This window comes from Salvelinus sp. IW2-2015, linkage group LG15, assembly GCF_002910315.2.
Source record: "Salvelinus sp. IW2-2015 linkage group LG15, ASM291031v2, whole genome shotgun sequence".
Classification (NCBI taxonomy): Eukaryota; Metazoa; Chordata; class Actinopteri; order Salmoniformes; family Salmonidae; genus Salvelinus; species Salvelinus sp. IW2-2015.
This window is the reverse complement of record NC_036855.1, coordinates 38929381-38950430: the sequence shown is the minus strand read 5'-3', so window position 1 is coordinate 38950430 and position 21050 is coordinate 38929381. Positions and strand designations below refer to the sequence as shown.

At 42.7% G+C, this 21050-nt stretch overlaps 1 protein-coding gene across 1 annotated transcript in view; it reads left to right on the top strand.

Annotated features, from left to right (window-relative positions):
- Window positions 1–5066: 5066 nt before the first annotated feature.
- Window positions 5067–21050, top strand: part of LOC111974239 (merlin) — an 84724-nt gene continuing 68740 nt past the window's right edge. Inside the window, exons 1-4 of the mRNA XM_024001899.3 lie at window positions 5067–5847; window positions 7684–7809; window positions 8015–8137; window positions 14293–14376. Of these exons, the coding sequence (XP_023857667.1) occupies window positions 5734–5847; window positions 7684–7809; window positions 8015–8137; window positions 14293–14376 (447 nt within the window). The 5' untranslated portion in view covers window positions 5067–5733. The remainder of the gene's footprint in view (window positions 5848–7683; window positions 7810–8014; window positions 8138–14292; window positions 14377–21050) is intronic.

Genomic DNA, 21050 nt, shown 5'->3' with positions numbered 1-21050 from the left:
TGGAGTGCAATAGAGATTGCATCATCTGTCGATCTGTTGGGGCAGTATGCAAATTGGAGTAGGTCTAGGTCTTCTGGGATAATGGTGTTGATGTGAGCCATGACCAGCCTTTCAAAGCACTTCATGGCTACAGATGTGATTGCTATGGGTCAGTAGTCATTTAGGCAGGTTACCTTAGTGTTCTTGGGCACAGGGACTATGGTGGTCTGCTTGAAACATGTTGGTATTACAGACTCAGACAGGGAGAGGTTGAAAATGTCAGTGAAGACACTTGCCAGTWGGTCAGCGCATGCTCGGAGTACACGTCCTGGCAATCCATCTTGCCCTGCGGCCTCGTGAATGTTGACCTGTTTAAAGGTCTTACTCACATCGGCTGCGGAGAGCGTGATCACATAGTCGTCCGGAAAAGCTGATGCTCTCATGCTTGTTTCTTGCCTCAAAGCGAGCATAGAAGTAATTGAGCTAATCTGGAAGGCGCTTGTCACTGGGCAGCTCGCGGCTGTGCTTCCATTTCTAGTCTGTACTAGTTTCCAAGCCCTGCCACATCCGACGAGCGTTGGATGCCGGTGTAGTACGAATCGATCTTAGTCCTGTATTAAAGTAGCAAAACTGAAGTATTTGGTCCAATATTCATAGGATGCAATGATAACATCAGGCTTGTAACTTTACAAATTTGTTGGATGTGTTTGCTGTTTGTGTTTCAGATTATTTTGTGCCCCCAAAAAATGAATGGTAAATCAAATKAAATCAAATTTTATTGGTCACATACACATGGTTAGCAGATGTTAATGCGAGTGGTYCGAAATGCTTGTGCTRCTAGTTCCAACTGTGCAGTAATATCTAAGAAGTAATTTAACAATTTCACAACTACCTTATACACACAAGTGTAAAGGAATGAATAAGAATATGTACATATAAATATATGGATGTGCGATGGCCGTGCGGCATAGGCAAGATGCAGTAGATGGTATAGAGTACAGTTTATACATATGACATGAGTAATGTAGGGTATGTAAACATTATATAAAGTGGCATTGTTTAAAGTGACTAGTGATACATTTATTACATCCACATTTTTTATTATTAAAGTGGCTAGAGATTTGAGTCAGTATGTTGGCAGCAGCCACTCAATGTTAGTGATGGCTGTTTAACAGTCTGATGGCCTTGAGATAGAAGCTGTTTTTCAGTCTCTCGGTCCCAGCTTGGATGCACCTGTACTGTCCTCGCCTTCTGGATGATAGCGGGGTGAACAGGCAGTGGCTCGGGTGATTGTTGTCCTTGATTATCTTTTTGGCCTTCCTGTGACATCGGGTGGTGTAGGTGTACTGGAGGGCAGGTAGTTTGCCCCCGGTGATGCGTTGTGCAGACCTCACTACCCTCTGGAGAGCCTTACGGTTGTGGGTGGAGCAGTTGTCATACCAGGCGGTGATACAGCCCGACAGGATGCTCTCGATTGTGCATCTGTAGAAGTTTGTGAGTGTTTTCGGTGACAAGCCAAATTTCAAAATCAGTCTCTTGTTATCAAGAGACTGGACATTGGCGAGTAGTATACTCGGGAGCGGTAAGCGATGTGCCCGTCTACGGAGCCTGACCAGAAAATCACTCTGTCCGCCCCTTCCGCGGCGTCGTTGTTTTTGGGTCGCCTACTGGGATCCGATCCATTGTCCTGGGTGGTCCAAACAGAGGATTCGCTTCGGGAAAGTCGTATTCCTGCTCGTAATGTTGGTAAGTTGACGTTGCTCTTATATCTAAGAGTTCTTCCCGGCTGGATGTAGTAAGACTTAAGATTTCCTGGGGTATCAGTGTAAGAAATAATACATTAAAAAAACAAAATACTGCATAGTTTCCAAGGAACGCYAAGCGAGGCGACCATCTCTGTCGGTGCCATGTTGCATTTGGCTGCCGGCCCAAAATAATAGAATATGTTTCCAGTTTGCATAAAATCCAGTGAAGTTCCTTGATGGCCGTCTTGGTATCCGCTTGCGGGGGGATATACACGGCTGTGACYATAACCGAGGAGAGTTCTCTTGGGAGATAATATGGTCCCATTTGATTGTGAGGAATTTTAGGTCAGGTGAACAAAAGGACTTGAGTTCCAGTATGTTGTTACAATTACACCATGAGTCGTTAATCATGAAACATACACCCCCGCCCTTCTTTTTACCGGAGACATGTTTATTCCTGTCGGCGCAATTCACTGAAAATCCCGTTGGCTGTACTGACTCTGACAGCATGTCCCAAGCTAGCCATGTTTCCGTGAAACAGAGTATGTTATAATCCCGGATATCGCTTCGGAAAGCAACTCTTGCCCTGATTTTGTCAACTTTGTTAACTAGGGATTGGACATTAGCGTGTAATATACTCAGAAGCAGTGGGGGGCGTGTGCGCGCATCCGAAGCCTCACTAGAAGACCTCTCCGGCACCCTCTCCTKCGGCAGCGTTGGTTTGGGTCATCCTCTGGAATCAGTTCAAATGCCTTGGGAGGTGCAGGCAAATGATCCGCTTTGGGAAAGTCGTATTCCTGGTCGTAATGCTGGTTGGGCTGGTACGTTAACGTCTCTCTGATTTCCAATAGTTCTTCCCGGCTGTATGTAATAACACTTAAGGTTTTCTGGGCTAACAATGTAAGAAATAATACATAAAAAACTAAATACTGCACAGTTTCCTAAGGACTAGAAGCGAAGCTGCCATCTCTATCGGCGCCATCTTTTTCAAATAGCCTACAGTTATATAAACTAAGGAAAATGGTATTGTGTTCTTTGAAATACATTTTATTTCATATTCTGTTACCTAAGACCTTCATAAACACAACCAAATTATTATTTTTGTGATAGAATATATTAAATGTATTTATTGTGAGAATGTTGACATTCAAAAGACCATCATTGGCCTGAAGGTGACTGCCCTCCCGAAGCATCTTAAAAGTCGGCGCCAACGGTAAGTTAACAATTCGGCGGTGCAAGTAGCAACACTTCAGGCTGAGGAGTAAGTTTCACACACCCCATGTGCTCATGTGCTACATTAACAAGACAGAAAAATGGTCCAATTCACGCACTTTTCATAAAGTGTTTTCATAAAGTATTCATACCACTTGACATATTCCGTATTTTGTTGTGTTACTGCCTGAAATTCAAAATGTATTAAATTAATTTTTTTCTCATCCATCGACACACTATACCCCATAATGACAAAGTGAAAACGTGTTTTTAGAAATGTTTACAAATTTCTTGAAAATTAAATACAGAAATATCTAATTTACATAAGTATTCACACCCCTGAGAATCACCTTTGGCAGCGATTACAGCTTTGAGTCTTTCTGGATAAGGCTCTAAGATTGCACACCTGGATTGTACAATATTTGCCCATTATTCCTTTCAAAATTCTTCAAGCTCTGTCAAATTGGTTGTTGATCATTGCTAGACAACCATTTTCAAGGATTGCCATAGATTTTCAAGCAGATTTACGTTTAAACTGTAACTTGGCGACTCAGGAACATTCACTGTCTTCTTGGTAATCAACTCCAGTGTAGATTTGTCCTGCTGAAAGGTGAATTAATCTCCTAGTGTCTGTTGGAAAGCAGATTGAACCAGCTTTTCCTCTATGAGTTTGCCTGGGCTCCATTCTGTTTATTTCTTATTTTGAAAAACTACCCAGCCACTACTATGCTTGAAAATATGGAGAGTGGTACTCAGTAATGTGTTGTATTGGATTTGCCCCAAATATAACACTTTGTTTTCAGGACAAAAAGTGAATTGCTTTGCCAAATGTTTTGCAGTATTACTTTAGTGCCTTGTTGCAAACAGGATACATGTTTTTGAGTATTTTATTCTGTACAAACTTCCTTCTTTTCACTCTGTCAATTTGGTTAGTATTGTGGAGTAACTGCAATGTTGTTGATCTATCCTCAGATTTCTCKTATCACAYCCTTTAAACTCTGTAACTGTTTTAAAGTCACAATTGGCCTCATGGTGAAATCCCTGAGTGGTTTCCTTCCTCTCCGGCAACTGAGTGAGGAAGGATGCCTGTATCTTTGTATTGATAGACCATCCAAAGTGTCTTTACCAATCTACCAATAGGTGCGCCCCGGTCTTTGTGGTTGAATATGTGTTTGAAATGTAATGCTCGAATTGAGGGACTTTATAGATAATTGTATGTATGGGGTACAGAGATGAGGTAGTTATTCAAAAATCATGTTACACTATTATTGCACACAGTGAGTCCATGCAACTTATTATGTGAGTTGTTGAGCACATTATTACTTGTGAAGAGTCTGAAGCTTTCAGCATCGGTAATCCTCATCACTCTCCAGATACAATTACCAGGAAACACACACACACACACACACACGAAGACAGGAAGAGTAAGCAGAGGAAAGATAGGAAGAGTAAGCAGAGGCTTGAAAATGAACGATCATTCCCCGTGAGAGCAGACAGTCTGATTGGGAGAAACATTGTCATGTACATAAACATTTATGTTTTCGCTTTTATTAACTCATTTATTCAGCATATTCATTGGCATAACATAACGTTGCATGTAGAAATTCAATTTTTAAGACAGATACATCTCCACTTCATGTAGAATTGGGTCCAGTGTACTGTACATTCAACATTTCGGGTTAAGTGCTTTTGTCTTTACCGTACTACTAATAAAATGTTTTGCAAACTGACTGAAGTGAACCCATGACTCTGTTACTGCCCATATATTGCCCACTGTTGGCCACTCAAAATACCAGCGTGATCAATGTCATTCTCATCTGTTGGTATTTTATGACCAGAGGATGGCGCTGGATGCACAAGTTACAACCCAAAGAAGAATATTCACATTACAGTAAAGATGGTGGGTAAATGAAGATTGGTCACTCAGGTCATTAACCATTGAAAAAAATTGTAAGTTCCGGTCTACTTAACTGGGTGTATCTCCCGTAGACACCAACGCAATAGCAGCTGGGTCTGGTCTACTTAGTTCCTTGATTTACATTGACCCCCCCCCTCCCAAAAAAAAAAAACTATTGTGAGTGGGGTGTCTCGTTTCCTCTTCTATCTCTGATTTCAGCTAGATGTGTTAGGACCGCCCTCTCAATGAATGAGGAAGTTAGTTAGCTGCTAGCATAGTATGCTAATGGAGTTCTGATTATTTTTGTTATTGTAAATAAAAGGTTTCAGAAGACATATATCACCTTTCCATTAGTGCGAGGATACTTTACTTTTGGACGGAATTACTGTTTCAACGGGGAACCCGTTTTCCGAGTATGAAACAACCGAATGTATGAGTTAGCGCGTGGGTATGTTTACAAAACAGGTGAAGCTCCCCATCCGAAAGTTAGCTAGGCGATCTAGCTAGCTATATCAAGCCAATTAGCTATCCAAATAGCACAACGGGAAGTAAAATGTGTTGGATAATGCCATAGTAAATATATTTTACCAATCTAGATTTACAAATCTGGGTACAGTAAATTGCTGAAGTTGTAGATGAAGTTATAGCTAAAAAGCTAAATTAGCTTGCGAATGTTTTGGCGCAACCTTAAGGTTCCCCACGCGCAGAACTGTGATTACACTGAAGAAGATAAAGTATGTAAATTATATAAATAGTCTCTAAAAACACTACGAATGGGAAAGCACATGATATTCTTGTTATGACGACATTGTGTGCACCTGTTGACGTCGTCACATTATACCTATACACTAGCTATAACTAACGTTATAGTCTAGCTAAATAAATTGTGGGTTTGTCAACATGGCAAGTGCCTTAGCAGCTAAAATGGGACTCAACTCATTGAGAAGAAAACAAGCCAAGAACTTCAATGTCAGGATCACCACAATGGATGCAGACATGGAATTCAGTTGTGAGGTGTGTGCTCCCTTTCTGTATGTGTCAATGTGTAGCTTGTAGCCTAGTTGCTACGAACATGAATAATGTCGTTGTCCAGCTCTTGCTTGGGGGCTCCCAAGTGGAGCAGRGGTCTAAGGCACTACGTCTCCGTGTTTGAGGCATCACTACAGACACCCTGGTTCGAATCAAGGCTGTATCACAACCGGACGTGATTGGGAGTATAGGGCAGTGCACAATTGGCCCAGTGTCGTCTGGGTTTGGCCGGTGTAGGCCGTCATTGTAAATAAGAATMTGTTCCTAACTGACTKGCCTAGTTAAATAAAGGTTAAATACATATTWTTTTCTTCTATTCACTCAACAGCATGACACCTATGACATCACCCTGACCTTCTTGGCTATCCCGCAGACTGTGTCCCAATGGCACTCTATTCCTTATGCAGTGCATTCTTTTTGATCAGATGGGTCCTGATCAACAGTAGCACACTACATAAGAAATAGGGTGCCATTTGGGACACAGACAGAATCTACAGGTGTCAGTCAGTTTAATCTGTTTCTTATTCAAACACAGCTGACACTTCTGTTTTACTTTGACCCTATAGGCTACAGCATTGTTTCTCAATTCTGGACAAGCGCACCTGATTCAACTTGTAAACTAATAATCAAGCCCTCATTGAGTTGAATCAGGTGAGTTTGTCTTGGGCTACAACACAAATGTGTGCTGTTGTGGGTACTCGAGGACTGGAGTTGGGAAACACTGGGCTACAGTAACTACATCATTTAAAACTACCTGTGTAATAGTAATAACTTAGTAATGCTAGTAATAACTTAGTAATGCATTTTACACTGTGAATACAGTGTAAAATCTGCAAGATATTTTCTTCATATTAGGCTCAAGAGGAAACAACAGTATGCAGATAGATTACCTCTGTGTTGCTCTTTTTAAGATCACTTCAATACAATTCATTAACCAAAAGATGGTAATGAAATGTAGATGTTGTTCTCGAATCCAACCAAAGAAGAAATTATAGGCTTTAGGATAATACCTATGCAGATGTATAGAATAGGCCTAGATTACTTTTAGTCCTTTGCCTTTCAGCCACTGTAGTGCAATTGACTAACATAACAGTCAATTTAACATTGCCTTGGGCCTTAGTCTATGTAAAGAATGCATCATAATAATAACTTGGAAAGGCCATCAGTACTTAACAAGTGAGGGAGCCTGAACGCTACCACTGTTGGAAATTGGAAATAACACAGACCTGCAGAACATCAATTGCAGGTTTGCTCAGATTACTGTCTGTGCCTGGATGATAATTTTATAAATTATATGCTTGATAAATAGTAATTATTGAGTGTTTGCATTTTTAGGTGCAGAGTCTTTGAAGTACATTATTAAATTGACCTTGACTGTACTTCAGTTGTCCTTAATTTCTTTCTCATATTGAGCTGATATCCTAGGCACTTTTCTTTCTCTCTTGCTCAGCCTGAATTGTCGTACTGTTAAAGTTCTATTGGTGCATTTTAAAGTTAAACAATCTGAGATTAAAGCTTTTTAATTGAGAATGAATGTGTATCTGATATGCCTCTCTGAGCTTTGAGCTGAATGGTTATAGAAATACTTTTAGCCGCTCCCTGCTTATGAAAGATGGACTGTCTATGTCCAGCCTGAGCAAAGGCATTTGTCGCCTCTCATGACTCTCATCATGACTATTATGACTTATCTTACCCTCTGCTTTATTTCATACTGCCCTCTGCAAATGCTCTTTGCTCTGTCAATCATTCACTCCACCCACATCATGAGACTATTCCCATATTTATCCTAATATCAATTCATGCTGCTATCCTGTTTTTCAGGTCAAATGGAAGGGAAAAGATCTTTTTGATCTGGTGTGCCGGGCTCTGGGACTGAGAGAGACGTGGTTCTTCGGGTTCCAGTATGATGTCAAAGACACTGTAGCCTGGATCAAGATGGACAAGAAGGTAAATCTTAGCAACAGACGGACTTGCTGAAGTAGATTGATGTGCTGGTTGGTACTCAGTGTCCCTTACATTGTTTGTGAACACTGTGAGTTGAATCGAGATGTAGTCTTCTTCACCAGCCATACATCGTCTAGGGATGTCAGGAGCCTGGCAAGAAACTGTCTGACTAATTGAGTTGTCCATGTTGTTTTGGTCTCTGTTGCAGGTTTTGGACCACGATGTGTCCAAGGAGGAACCAATCACCKTTAATTTCCTGGCCAAGTTTTACCCTGAGAACGCAGAGGAGGAGTTGGTTCAGGACATCACTCAGCATCTCTTCTTCCTACAGGTGACTATGCATGGCACGCTCATTCCTTCTCATCAACTCAATCCATATGTTTCACTGTAAAAACTCTAGGCTATTTTTTAAATTGGAGTTGGCCACCAAGAAAGTAGCTCTTGTCAGTGTAATTTTCACTGATCTTATCATTAATCGTTTTGGAGATACATTATGAAAGCCTCTCATTTTCAAAACTTTTCATCTAGGATCTTTGAACATGTATGCATTTTTCCCTTTTGCACCGCCTCTTAAGAAAATCTGGTTTGGATTGTCAATTGATATTTATCAAGACACTGCTATAAAGTAGTGCACTAAATAAGGAATAGGGTGCCATTTGGGACKGACACTTCTTCTTCCAAGTCCTGCATGTACACTTCAAATCCAACTGACATACCTCTCAGAACATGCTGAACATGCTGATGGATTACAGATGGATTTATGTGTTGGCAATCTTTCCAGTGGCTTGCCTCACCGCACTAGCAGCTTTTAAGAATGTTTTAAATTGTTTGTCATCATCTAAGAAATACCTAGGTGAATTTTGGTCAGTTAACTGATAGAAAGCTCTCAAATGTTTCTGTGAGAATCATACAGTTATATTACAGATCTTGAAACACTATGCACAGACATTTATCTCTTTAGGCACTTAGTACATCAATGTAATAATACTCCACTTGTGCACTCATGTACTTACTTGACCAGTGATCCCATTGAAATGGGCAATATAATACACCTGCAGCTACATTACTGTTCTCTGAAGTTATATCACAGGTCTCTTCAGGCAGACTGCCAATAGAGGGCAAACTTTCACATCTAGTTCCTTTGACTGCTATGGTTAGTGAGCACCAGAGCCAAAGCCCTCTCAGTCCAGAGCACTCTCAGTAATACACTTTCCCATTGTCCCTCTCTGATTGTATTCGGCCATGTGGAATCAATGTACTGCATTTTAACAGTGCCCTTTCTCCCCTGCCCTAATACTTTGAAGGGAATTCCTTCCCAGTACTGACACACTGGCACCCTATTCCCTATGTAGTGCACTACTTTTGACCAGAGTACTATGGGCCCTGTCAAAAGTAGTGCACTACATAGGGAATAGGATGCCATTTGGGACATGGCRCCAATTCCATTATCCCTTCACGCGAGATGAGATTTGTTACAATGGTCTCCCTGCTATCCAATTCAACTAATCGCATTTATCAATTACCAATTCGGTTTTAAAGGCCCAGTGCAGTCAAAAACTTTGGTTTTCCTGTGTTTTATATATATATCACTATGTGTTTGGAATTATACTGGTGAAATTATGAAAATGATGATAATGCCCTGTTTGAAAAGTTTAGCATGTTTTGGTGGGATGGAGTTTTGGTCGCCCCACCGAACCTTGGTGGAGCACATGGGAGAAATGAGAGATCGGATGGCAACCCTGTGGCCCCTGGTACGGGAACACATGCTGGAGGCCCAAACGAGGGTGTACAACAGAGGGGCACAGCGAAGGGACTTTCAGCCAGGAGACAAAGTGTTGGTGTTGGTCCCCACCTCAGAATATACGTTTTTGGCCCGATGGAATGGGCCATACGAAGTCATTGAGAAGGTGGGTGAAGTCAACTATAGGGTCAGGACAGCCGGGACGTAGGCATCTGACTCAGATTTACCATGTGAACCTGCTAAAGAAATTAAATGCATGTGATTTACTCTACTCTATTTCCCCGAAGAAGGCTACCACAGAGACCGAGCCGGCAGAGGTGACAATGGAGGAGCAGCTGAGTCAAGTCAAGAAGCAGGAGCTGAGGGAGTTGGTRGGCCGAAAACAGGATGTGTTCTCCAGTGAACCAGGACACACCGATCTGGCACAGCATCATCACCGAACCCAGGAAAAAGGTGAAGTTGAGACCCTACCGCATACCGGAAGCAAGGAGAGAGGCTGTCAGGACCGAGGTAAAAACGATGTTGGAAGCTGATATAATCGAAGAGTCGAATAGTGGGTGGTCCAGCCCCATAGTGTTGGTGCCGAAACCAGACGGCACCATTCGATTCTGTAATGATTTTAGAAAAGTAAATGAAATCTCAAAGTTCGACGCCTACCCCATGCCCCGAATTGATGAATTAATCGAACGGCTAGGGACAGCCCGATTTATCAGCACGCTCAACCTGACAAACGATTATTGGCAAATGCCCTTAGCTCCCGAGGCACGGAAGAAAACTGCTTTCGCCACCCCGGACGGACGTTCCAATARAAGAAGCTGCCCTTTGGGCTGCATGGGGCCCCGGCCACCTTCCAGAGGTTGATGGACCGGGTTCTCCGATCCCATTGGAAGTATGCGGCGGCATACATCAATGATATTGTGATCCATGGGAGTGAGTGGGAGACCCATCTAAACCAGGTGAGCGCGGTAGTGCAGGCCTTACGGAAGGCGGGGCTAACAGCAAACCCAAAGAAATGTCAGCTCGGCCTACGGGAGGCTGAGGACCTGGGGTACACGATCGGGAAGGAATGCGTCAAACCCCAGGTGAAGAAAGTGGAGGCGATTCAGGACTGGCCCCGCCCCCTCACCAAGAAGCAGGTACGCACGTTTGTGGGGTTGACTAGTTACTACCGGAGATTTATTCCCCACTTTGCCTCCCTAGCCAGCCTGACCTATCTGACTAGGAGCCGTCTGCCCGCCCAGGTGAAGTGGACCGAGGAGACAGAGAAAGCCTTCCAGAACCTAAAGGGAGCACTGTGTTCTGAACCRGTGCTGGTGACACCGGACTTCTCCAAACCACTGGTGGTTCAGACCGATGCATCCGAAACGGGTGGGTGCCATCCTATCACAGCTCCAAGAAGGTGAGGAACACCCAGTSATGTACATTAGCCGGAAGCTGTTGCCACYGGAACAAAGATATTCCACAGTGGAGAAAGAATGTCTAGCGATCAAGTAGGCGCTAGAAACGATGAAGTATTACTTATTGGGACGGCACTTCACCCTCGTAACGAACCATGGTTTGGATGTCACGGAATAAGGACAGTAACGCCCGGGTCACCCGCTGGTTCCTATCCTTACAGCCCTTTGCTTTCTCTGTCGTCCACAGATCAGGTGCAGCCCATGGAAATGCCGATGCCCTCTCCAGGAGGGATGCTCTAGGGAGCTGGACCGCCCCTCCCTCCCGGTCTGAGCTGAGGGGGGAGGGATGTGTGGCAGACAGCAGGGATAGGTGAGGGGAGAGGTAATTGAGGGGCGATATCTTGCAGGTCGCTGGCTCCACCCCTGAGCCTTATATGGACTTTTTGCCCCAACGAGGTAGATCGTTAAGCCAGGGAGTGCTTGTGGATAAAGGAGGAAGCAGCCTGCACAAAGGGGCAGAGTAGGAGAGAGCCAAGTGCGTTATGAAGAGTGAGAGAACTATATCTGTGTGATTACCTGTTGTGACCTGGACTGTCGGCCCAACCCCCTTGTGGACCGGATTGGCTGAGGACCCGAGTGTGAGGATTACCCCTGGAAAACGGAACGGACACAAAGAACGGCTTGTGGACTGTGAGGTGATTGGTGAATTCCCCCCTCTTCCCCAGTGTACCAATATCCCTAATAAACTCCCCATTTGCCTTCTATTTGTGCTACTGGTGCATGTTTTGTTATTGAACTTTGTGGCGTGGAAACCCCACACCCTTGAGCGTGCTACAATATTTATAAAAGTCACCTTGTCAGAAACAGAACTTCACGCCAGGGTAAGCTAGACCCTATGTGTGTTTGTAAWATCACCTATGGGAAAAATGAAAGGTGGAAAACGATTGGAACCATTTTCCTGTTTGACCGCTAGGTTTTAAGGGTTTTATGACACCTCCGCTGTGGGGCTTTATTAGGCCAATATTACCAGAATGCTAATAAAATATATTGTTGACGGTATTGAAAAACTATCCCGTGGCTTTTTCCAAATACCCCGGTATATATGGTATACCGCCCAAGCCGATTTGAAATCAAATAAATTCGACAGATCAATGTGATATTTGGAATTGAATGAAAGCTTCTAAATTGCTTTCAACACCTCATGCGCATTGAATAGCGGTGGGGCAATGTAGAGATAGCAGCCTATATGAAGAGTTGGGGGTGTGGCTTATTAGGGGCGTGGCTTTCAGTTTGTTCGTTTTGGCCACCCGTGAGAGTGAATGTCATTCTAGTTATTGTGGTCTATTGTATTCCTTAATGTACGGGATAAACGCAGACCTTCTACATTACCTTGGAAATAATGGATGATGATTTCTAAGTTAATGTACAGAATGGTGTTTATACTGCTTATACCACAGTTGCCAAAGAAAACAATATGAAAGCACACATTTACAGGTAGAAATACTTTCCCCCCCTGTTGATATTACAATTTTTATAAGCAAATAAGTACTTTCTCATCTTTTGGTTGCTGGAGATGCGACCCAGTCCTTCATTCAAATAGATTGATATTTACAGACCCACTCGTTCGTTATCTGCTTTTAATGTCCATTCTAGAATGGCCTTCTAGCCAATTASAAATMAGTATTCAATAATGCTATGGTATAGTCAAACTTAAACTTGTTCACTGCCAGTATCTGTAGTGTTACAAAAGAGCCTGATAAGCTTCCTATTTTAAAGTAGCCAATCCTTGGTTATAATATTGTGGCTTCTACATGCGAAAGTCTTGTGTAAAGGAAATATTTTGAAACATTATCTCAAGTTATTGAATCAATTAAATGTATTGGTTAACAGTGAAGTTATTGAATTGCTTGTAACACGATTGAATACTGTATATTTACATAAGTATTTCTAAATTAAAAAGTGAGTTGGGTTGTACAGTGCATTCGGAAAGTATTCAGACCCCTTCACCTTTTCCACATTTTGTTATGTTACAGCSTTATTCTAAAATGGATTTAATTAAACATTTTCCTCATCAATCTACACACAATACCTCATAATGACAAAGTGAAAACAGGTTTTTAGAAATGTTTGCAAATGTATGAAAAATGTAAAACTGAAATAACTTATTTACATAAGTATCCAGAACCTTTGCTATGAGACTCGAAATTGAGCTCAGGTGCATCCTGTTTCCATTGATCATCCTTGATTGGAGTCCCACCTGTGGTAAATTCAATTGATTGGACATGATTTGGAAAGGCACACACCCGTCTATATAAGGTCCCACAGTTGACAGTGGATGTCAGAGCAAAAATCAAGCCATGAGGTCAAAGGAATTGTCCCTAGAGCTCCTAGACAGGATTGTGTCGCGGCACAGATCTGGGGAAGGCTATCAAAAAAAATTCTGCATTATTGAAGGTCCCCAAGAACACATTGGCCTCCATCATTCTTAAATGGAAGAAGTTTGGAACCATGGACGAACCTTCCAGAAGGACAACCATCTCTGCAGCACTCCACCAATTAGGCCTTTATGGTAGAGCAGCCAGACGTCTGGATGAAACCTGGTACGATCCCTACGGTGAAGCATGGTGGTGGCAGCATCATGCTGTGGGGAGGTTTTTCAGGGGCATGGAATGGGAGACTATTCAGGATTGAGGGAAAGAGGAACGAAGCAAAGAACAAAGAGATCCTTGATGAAAACCTGCCCCAGAGCGCTCAGGACCTCAGACTGGGGCAAAGGTTCACCTTCCAACAGGACAACAAACATAAGTACACTGCCAAGACAACGCAGGAGTGGCTTCGAGACAAGTCTCTGAATATCCTTGAGTGGCCCAGCCAGAGCACGGACTTGAACCCGATCGAACATCTCTGGAGAGACTTGAAAATAGCTGTGCAGCGACGCTCCCATCCAACCTGACCGAGCTTGAGTGGATCTGCAGAGAATAATGGGAGAAACTCCCCAAATACAGGTGTGCCATGCTTGTAGCGTCATACCCAAGACGACATGAGGCTGTAATTGCTGCCAAAATTGTTTCAACAAAGTACTGAGTTAAAGGGTCTGAATAATTATATTATTGTGATATTTCATAAAAGTGATTTATTTTTTTATACATTTGCAAAAATGTCTATAAACCTGTTTTTGCTTTGTCATTATGGGGTATTGTGTGTAGTATATTGAGGAAATGTAATGTTTTTCAATTTCAACTAATTTACTGGTAATTAGTTGAAGCAATAATTTTTTGGGTTGATCCGAAGAGTAACTTTTTTTTACACTGTAGGTCAGATTTTGTCACTCTTGTTGTTTCTATTCAGGTGAAGAATAAGATCCTGGAAGAGGAGATCTACTGCCCTCCTGAAGCCTCGGTGCTGCTGGCCTCCTATGCCGTCCAGGCCAAGGTCTGTATCACTAACTCTGTTTTCTCCTCTTACAATCAATAAACCTGTCTGTCCACAAGTCCATTCCATACACTCGTCTGTTCGTCAGTCTATCCATCCATATATCCATCTATAATTAATTGAAAGCCCTGATGAACAATACAGTGCCAAGCTCAATGACCCTCCTGACAGCAAGCCTTGGGAGTCATTTGGGAGTCACAAGCCTTGGGAGTCAAAGAAAGACTCTCCAAATGAACTTCCCCACACCATTCTGCTGAAGGTTTGCATCACTCCAAACCTGTCTGTTTCTAGATTACCCCAAAAGGGATTCTCTGTAACAACAAGTTGCAGGTCTTGACAGAGGTCCTCCAGAGAAACCACTGATTCATCTCAAAGGACTTGTTGACTGAGTACCCACGCCTCACCACCTAATGCCAATTTAGAAGCCTGGGGGTGAAAGAGGACGACCGTTGACCAAGCCTGTGTCCAAAATTGCACCAGATTCCCTTTATAGTGCAGTACTTTTGACCATGGCCATATGTCTCTGGTCAAAAGTAGTACACTATATATAGAATAGGGTGCCATTTGGAACACATCCCATCTCTTATCCACAAATCACATCAGGCCAGCTCTCCTCTCCTGTCAGATCATTTGAACTGGACATGGCAGAAACGGTAACATGCTCTCAGTGTATCAGCAGTCCACGTTGATTGTCTTTTAGTTTATCTGCTTAACTTTCTTGACTTCACATGTGTTGTGTGACACAAATTCACATTTTAGAGTGGCKTTGTATTGTCCCCAGCACAAGGTGCAATGTGTAATGATCCGTTTCTTGATATGCCATGTAGGTCAAGATACCACTGAATGAAAAATACATGGGTTTTGGTTCAGGTAAAGCTGACTAGCGCTAGCTAACGCTACCTAGCAAAAAACAAACATTGTTCAGGGATGCAAACTAGTCACCTTTCGTTTGAATCCAAAATAGTTTACCTTATTGCCTCTAAAATGTAAATAAAACACTATAAAGAGTTTATATAATGTGTCATTACATACCTATTTGAAGGTTTGTGTCGAATTTGAATCGGGTTTTTAGGGCGGTTTTAAAGTGATCTTAGAAGTAAACAGCGGCTTTGAGAATGATGATCGCATGCAATGATGACGAAAAAAATTGCTGGGTATCCCCCAGTTTTTTTATTTTATTTTTTTATTAAGGTTTTACCCCCTTTTCTCCCCAATTTTCGTGGTATCCAATCGCTAGTAATTACTATCTTGTCTCATCGCTACAACTCCCGTACGGGCTCGGGAGAGACGAAGGTCGAAAGCCATGCGTCCTCCGAAGCACAACCCAACCAAGCCGCACTGCTTCTTTAACACAGCGCGCCTCCAACCCGGAAGCCAGCCGCACCAATGTGTCGGAGGAAACACCGTGCACCTGGCCCCCTTGGTTAGCGCGCACTGCGCCCGGCCCGGCCCGGCCCGCCACAGGAATCACTGGAGCGCGATGAGACAAGGATATCCCTACCGGCCAAACCCTCCCTAACCCGGGCGACGCTGGGCCAATTGTGCGTCGCCCCACGGACCTCCCGGTCGCGGCCGGCTGCGACAGAGCCTGGGCGCGAACCCAGAGACTCTGGTGGCGCAGCTAGCGCTGCGATGCAGTGCCCTAGACCACTGCGCCACCCGGGAGGCCCCATTTCTTGTTTTTAAAAGATGAGAGAAGTGCTACACCTAGTGGAGAGATTGTAAGACATAAATAGTTGCTTTATGCGTGCTGTACGTTACGACATGACACGTCAAGATGTAACGGAGGGTAAAATTTTTCAACTTTTCTCCAATACTATAGAGCCATTACCATGTCGATCAACTCTTGAATAGAAACCTAGTTCACACCCCCGATTTTGAAGTCAACACAGTCGCTACAGTCCCATTAGTTTTCTTTGTAGCCTCGTTTGAATGTCGCGGTTACGCACGTTTGTACGGAATGGGGTGAGTTTACGTTACTTGACTCAAACAAGGTTCAGAATGTTCACTGACTACCCTTKTATATTGCACATCCTTTAGTTGGTCCATTTTCATCTCACATTTTTACAAACATTTTGCAAAATTTACAATTTCAATAGCTCCTTGGTCATGAGACCTAATTACTTCAAACAAGGTTCAGAATGTACACTGACTACCCTTATATATTGCACACCCTTTAGTTTGTCAATTTTCGTCTCACTTGATTTTACATCGATTTTTCAGAATTTAAACTTCAATAGCTCCTTGGTCATGTGACTTACTGGACTCAAACGAACTTCAGAATGCCCACGGACTAGCCTTATATATTGCACACTCTTGTTTGTGTACTGTAAAATCACGCAGTGTAATGTACATTTTTCATAGTTTTACATTTGAATAMCTCCTTGGTCATGTCAATTACACACCWAAGAAGCGTGCAGTGGATATACACCCATATTGCATAACCTTTAGTCATGTATCTTCTATATTGTTGTACATTAATATTAGTTTGACAATTAGGGAGTTCAGTACCGTGTTAACCGTTTTCTTTAATATTTATCTATAATAATTAGTAGTTCTAAGTACTTATTTTGCCACAGTACTTAACAGCGGTACACAATAGGAGAGAGACAGATATCTCCTTTCATTGTTAATATCAACCATAAAGGGCAAGTACGAGAGTCATGTTATTAATTGTCCAAAGGAGGATGAGGAGTGAGCTAGTGAGGTAGGCTGCAGTGGGTTTGCTGGTCATACATATTATGAACATGTAACACAGTAATGGTGGCTAGAAAATCAATTATAAAATGTAATATTGACAAATTTAACAGAAACTGTAGACTTTAATCTTTCCAACATGTCAGACACTTTACTTCAAATAAGTACAAACATTTCAGTGTTCATTTCTCTTTATCCCTGGTTGATGTACATTTCAGAGTCTTCAGTGTGGATAGGGTATAGCATACATTTTCACAGCACTTCCAGTTTGTGTTCTTCACTCTGAACTCTTGTTTCATTCCTAGGCAGCGACATGGAACCACCGTTGGCATGCAAACATTCAATCTAAAACAAAACAAAGCGTAAAACGTTATAATATAATATCAATTCAGTATGGCGATTTAGCATCATTGTGTTATATCATAAAATGTCTTATATTCCGTCACTGTTGTCAAAAGATTATAAACATGTTAATAAAGTTACTAAATCAGTCAGTCCTTGGGCACATCCAGGTTCTTTCAGTGGCACACAAGAAGCAGCTGTTGGCTTTGTTGAACTCTGAAATCATAGCATGAACTGAACATATGGTGTCCACAACTACATAAAAATGAATAATTTACTTTGAATAAATGTCATTACATACCAGACATTTTGTATATCCTCAGCCATTTCTTTTCGCAGTTGCTCCATGTGTTTTTGTGAAGGTTCTATATCAATTTGGGAGGGGATGTTGGGGAAGTTCTGTGGCAACTTCTTGGCCATCTAACACCAAAAATAGTTTTTGACCTAATTGTACATGCAGTAACCATTATTATTGAAAATATAACTCAAACTGCATGACAAAGGACCCAGCTGAGTTATTTTCCTTCCTTTCCATTTATGTCCACCAGTCTTTTCCATGGCGGATCTTCTCATTTTTACAATTTACATTTAAGTCATTTAGCAGACGCTCTTATCCAGAGCGACTTACAAATTGGTGCATTCACTTATGATATCCAGTGGAAAAACTTTAAATAGTGCATCTAACTCTTTTAAGGGGGGGGGGGGTTAAGAAGGATTACTTTATCCTATCCTAGGTATTCCTTAAAGAGGTGGGGTTTCAGGTGTCTCCGGAAGGTGGTGATTGACTCCGCTGACCTGGGTGCGTGAGGGAGTTTGTTCACCATTGGGGTGCCAGAGCAGCGAACAGTTTTGACTGGGCTGAGCGGGAACTGTACTTCCTCAGAGGTAGGGAGGCGAGCAGGCAGAGGTGGATGAACGCAGTGCCCTTGTTTGGGTGTAGGGCCTGATCAGAGCCTGAAGGTACGGAGGTGCCGTTCCCCTCACAGCTCCGTAGGCAAGCACATGGCTTTGTAGCGGGTGCGAGCTTCAACTGGAGCCAGTGAGAGAGCGGAGGGCGGGGTGACGTGAGAGAACTTGGGAAAGTTGAACACCAGACGGGCTGCGGCGTTCTGGATGAGTTTGTAGGGGTTTAATGGCACAGGCAGGGAGCCCAGCCAACAGCGAGTTGCAGTAATCCAGACGGGAGATGACAAGTGCCTGGATTAGGACTGCGCCGCTTCCTGCGTGAGGCAGGGTCTACTCTGCGAATGTTGTAGAGCATGAACTACAGGAACGGGTCACCGCCTTGATGTTAGTTTGAGAACGACAGGGTGTTGTCCAGGATCACGCCAAGGTTCTTTAGCACTCTGGGAGGAGGACACAATGGAGTTGTCAACCGTGATGGCGAGATCATGGAACGGGCAGTCTCTTCCCGGGAGGAAGAGCAGCTCCGTCTTGCCGAGGTTCAGCTTGAGGTGGTGATCCGTCATCCACACTGATATGTCTGCAGACATGCAGAGATGCGATTCACCACCTGGTTATCAGAGGGGGGGAAAGGAGAAGATTAATTTGTGTGTGTCTGCATAGCAATGATAGGAGAGACCATGTGAGGATATGACAGAAGCCAAGTGACTTGGTGTATAGCGAGAATAGGAGAGGGCCTAGAACAGAGCCTGGGGAGACACAGTGGTGAGAGCACGTGGTGCGGAGACAGATTCTCGCCACGCCACCTGTAGGAGCGACCTGTCAGGTAGGACGCAATCCAAGCGTGGGCGCGCCGGAGATGCCCAGCTGCGAGAGGGTGGAGAGGAGATCTGATGGTTCACAGTATCAAAGGCAGCGATAGTCTGAAGGATGAGAGCAGAGGAGAGAGAGTTAGCTTTAGCAGTGCGGAGCGCCTCCGTGACACAGAGAAGAGCAGTCTCAGTTGAATGACTAGTCTTGAAACCTGACTGATTTGGATCAAGAAGGTCATTCTGAGAGAGATAGCAGGAGAGCTGGCCAAGGACGGCACGTTCAAAGGAGTTTTGGAGAGAAAAGAAAGAAGGGATACTGGTCTGTAGTTGTTGACATCGGAGGGATCGAGTGTAGGTTTTTTCAGAAGGGGTGCAACTCTCAAAAAAAAATTTGGAAGTATTCTTTTTTTTAATGGAAACATAATGGAGTTCTGATTAGTTATAGGCAAATGAATACACAGGCCAAAACACTATGCTGATTTCCTTATCACTATAATCTATTGGAGGTAATTTCCTTTATGCCCCATTCTACACACAGCCTAAATTATACATAATTTACCATGAATGAACCATTTCAGGAGAATAATAAAAGTAGCATATAGCATCCAACCCTATTCAGCTATGATTTTACCACTCAGAATCCAGAATGGATATGACAATGGGGCCAGCACAGGATGTAATACACCCTTACTACAATCCACTTTCTGATCTTCTTGACTTATCTGGTAAACTGCTACTGTATGTCAAGAAAAGAGCCCCAATTAGGGGTTAGTATACTCTAGTACTAAAAGGTCCGGTTTAGATGAAAAACTGTTCATAGGGGCATGAGAGACTAGTCAGTGGTAGAATTGGCACTTTATTGGCCCAAACACCCACAGATCCACAAGGTTGAGGTTACTCATGGACAGTAATTAGTATTATTTTTTTGTTGCATTGATGCATTGTGTCTTCTAACTGTCCAAGAATAGGATCCAAAGTGGTGACATGACCAAGGAGCTATTGAAATTTGAATGTTTACAAATGTAATGTAAAAACGTGTGAGATGAAAATGGACAAACTAAAGGGTGTGCAATGTGTAGGCCCACTGAGTGTACATTCTGAACCTTGTTTGAAGTCACTAGGTCACATGACCAATGAGCTATTGAAATAAATACATTTAAATAAATAATTAAATAAAATAGTGCGAGATGTAATTTGACAAAAAAAAGTGTATGCAATGTGTGTCTATGCCATCGGGTTAGCTACAACCAGTTTTGAACGTTTTAGGAGTAATGGTTAAAGAGCTATTGAAATTTGAAAAATGTGATTTGTCACTATGTTGACGGTCCCTAACTGCTGTTGGCTGACGTAAGGAAAACTACAGGCGAATATTCGTTGAATATCCAACCTGAAACTMTCGTTACCTCGGTGTATACCTCGGTGTAGACTCCTTGCCGTTCCTCAAGTTATAACGTGTTAGTTGCTTACTGGACCCTGGCAATCTGAAATGTTAATTAGCTAACGAACCAACCACTATCTGTTAAAGGCTGTCATGGCTAATTGCAAATTAGTGTATTGTTTTTTTCTCAAGACCTAAGTGTCATTTGCAGTAGGTCTAGGCTACAAAGAACATTGGATTGCTTTCTTTACATATTTTTTTTAGCTGTGAGTTAGGTTCACATTAACCACTTTTTATTTTACACCACAGAGACTGATCATGTAGATCATATTCTTTGTTGTCTAATTAGTTAAAGCATGCATTTCCCCCTAGCAGGGATTTCTTTTTGCATGTTTCAGTGCAAAAAACAAAAAAGTGTCACCTTTTTGGGCCCTCAGCAGTTTGCATCCCTGAAATTGTTTAATATATAATTATTTACAAATCGATACTTTGAGTTAAAATAATATTGCGACATGAAACTACATCGATTTCCCCCCCCCCCC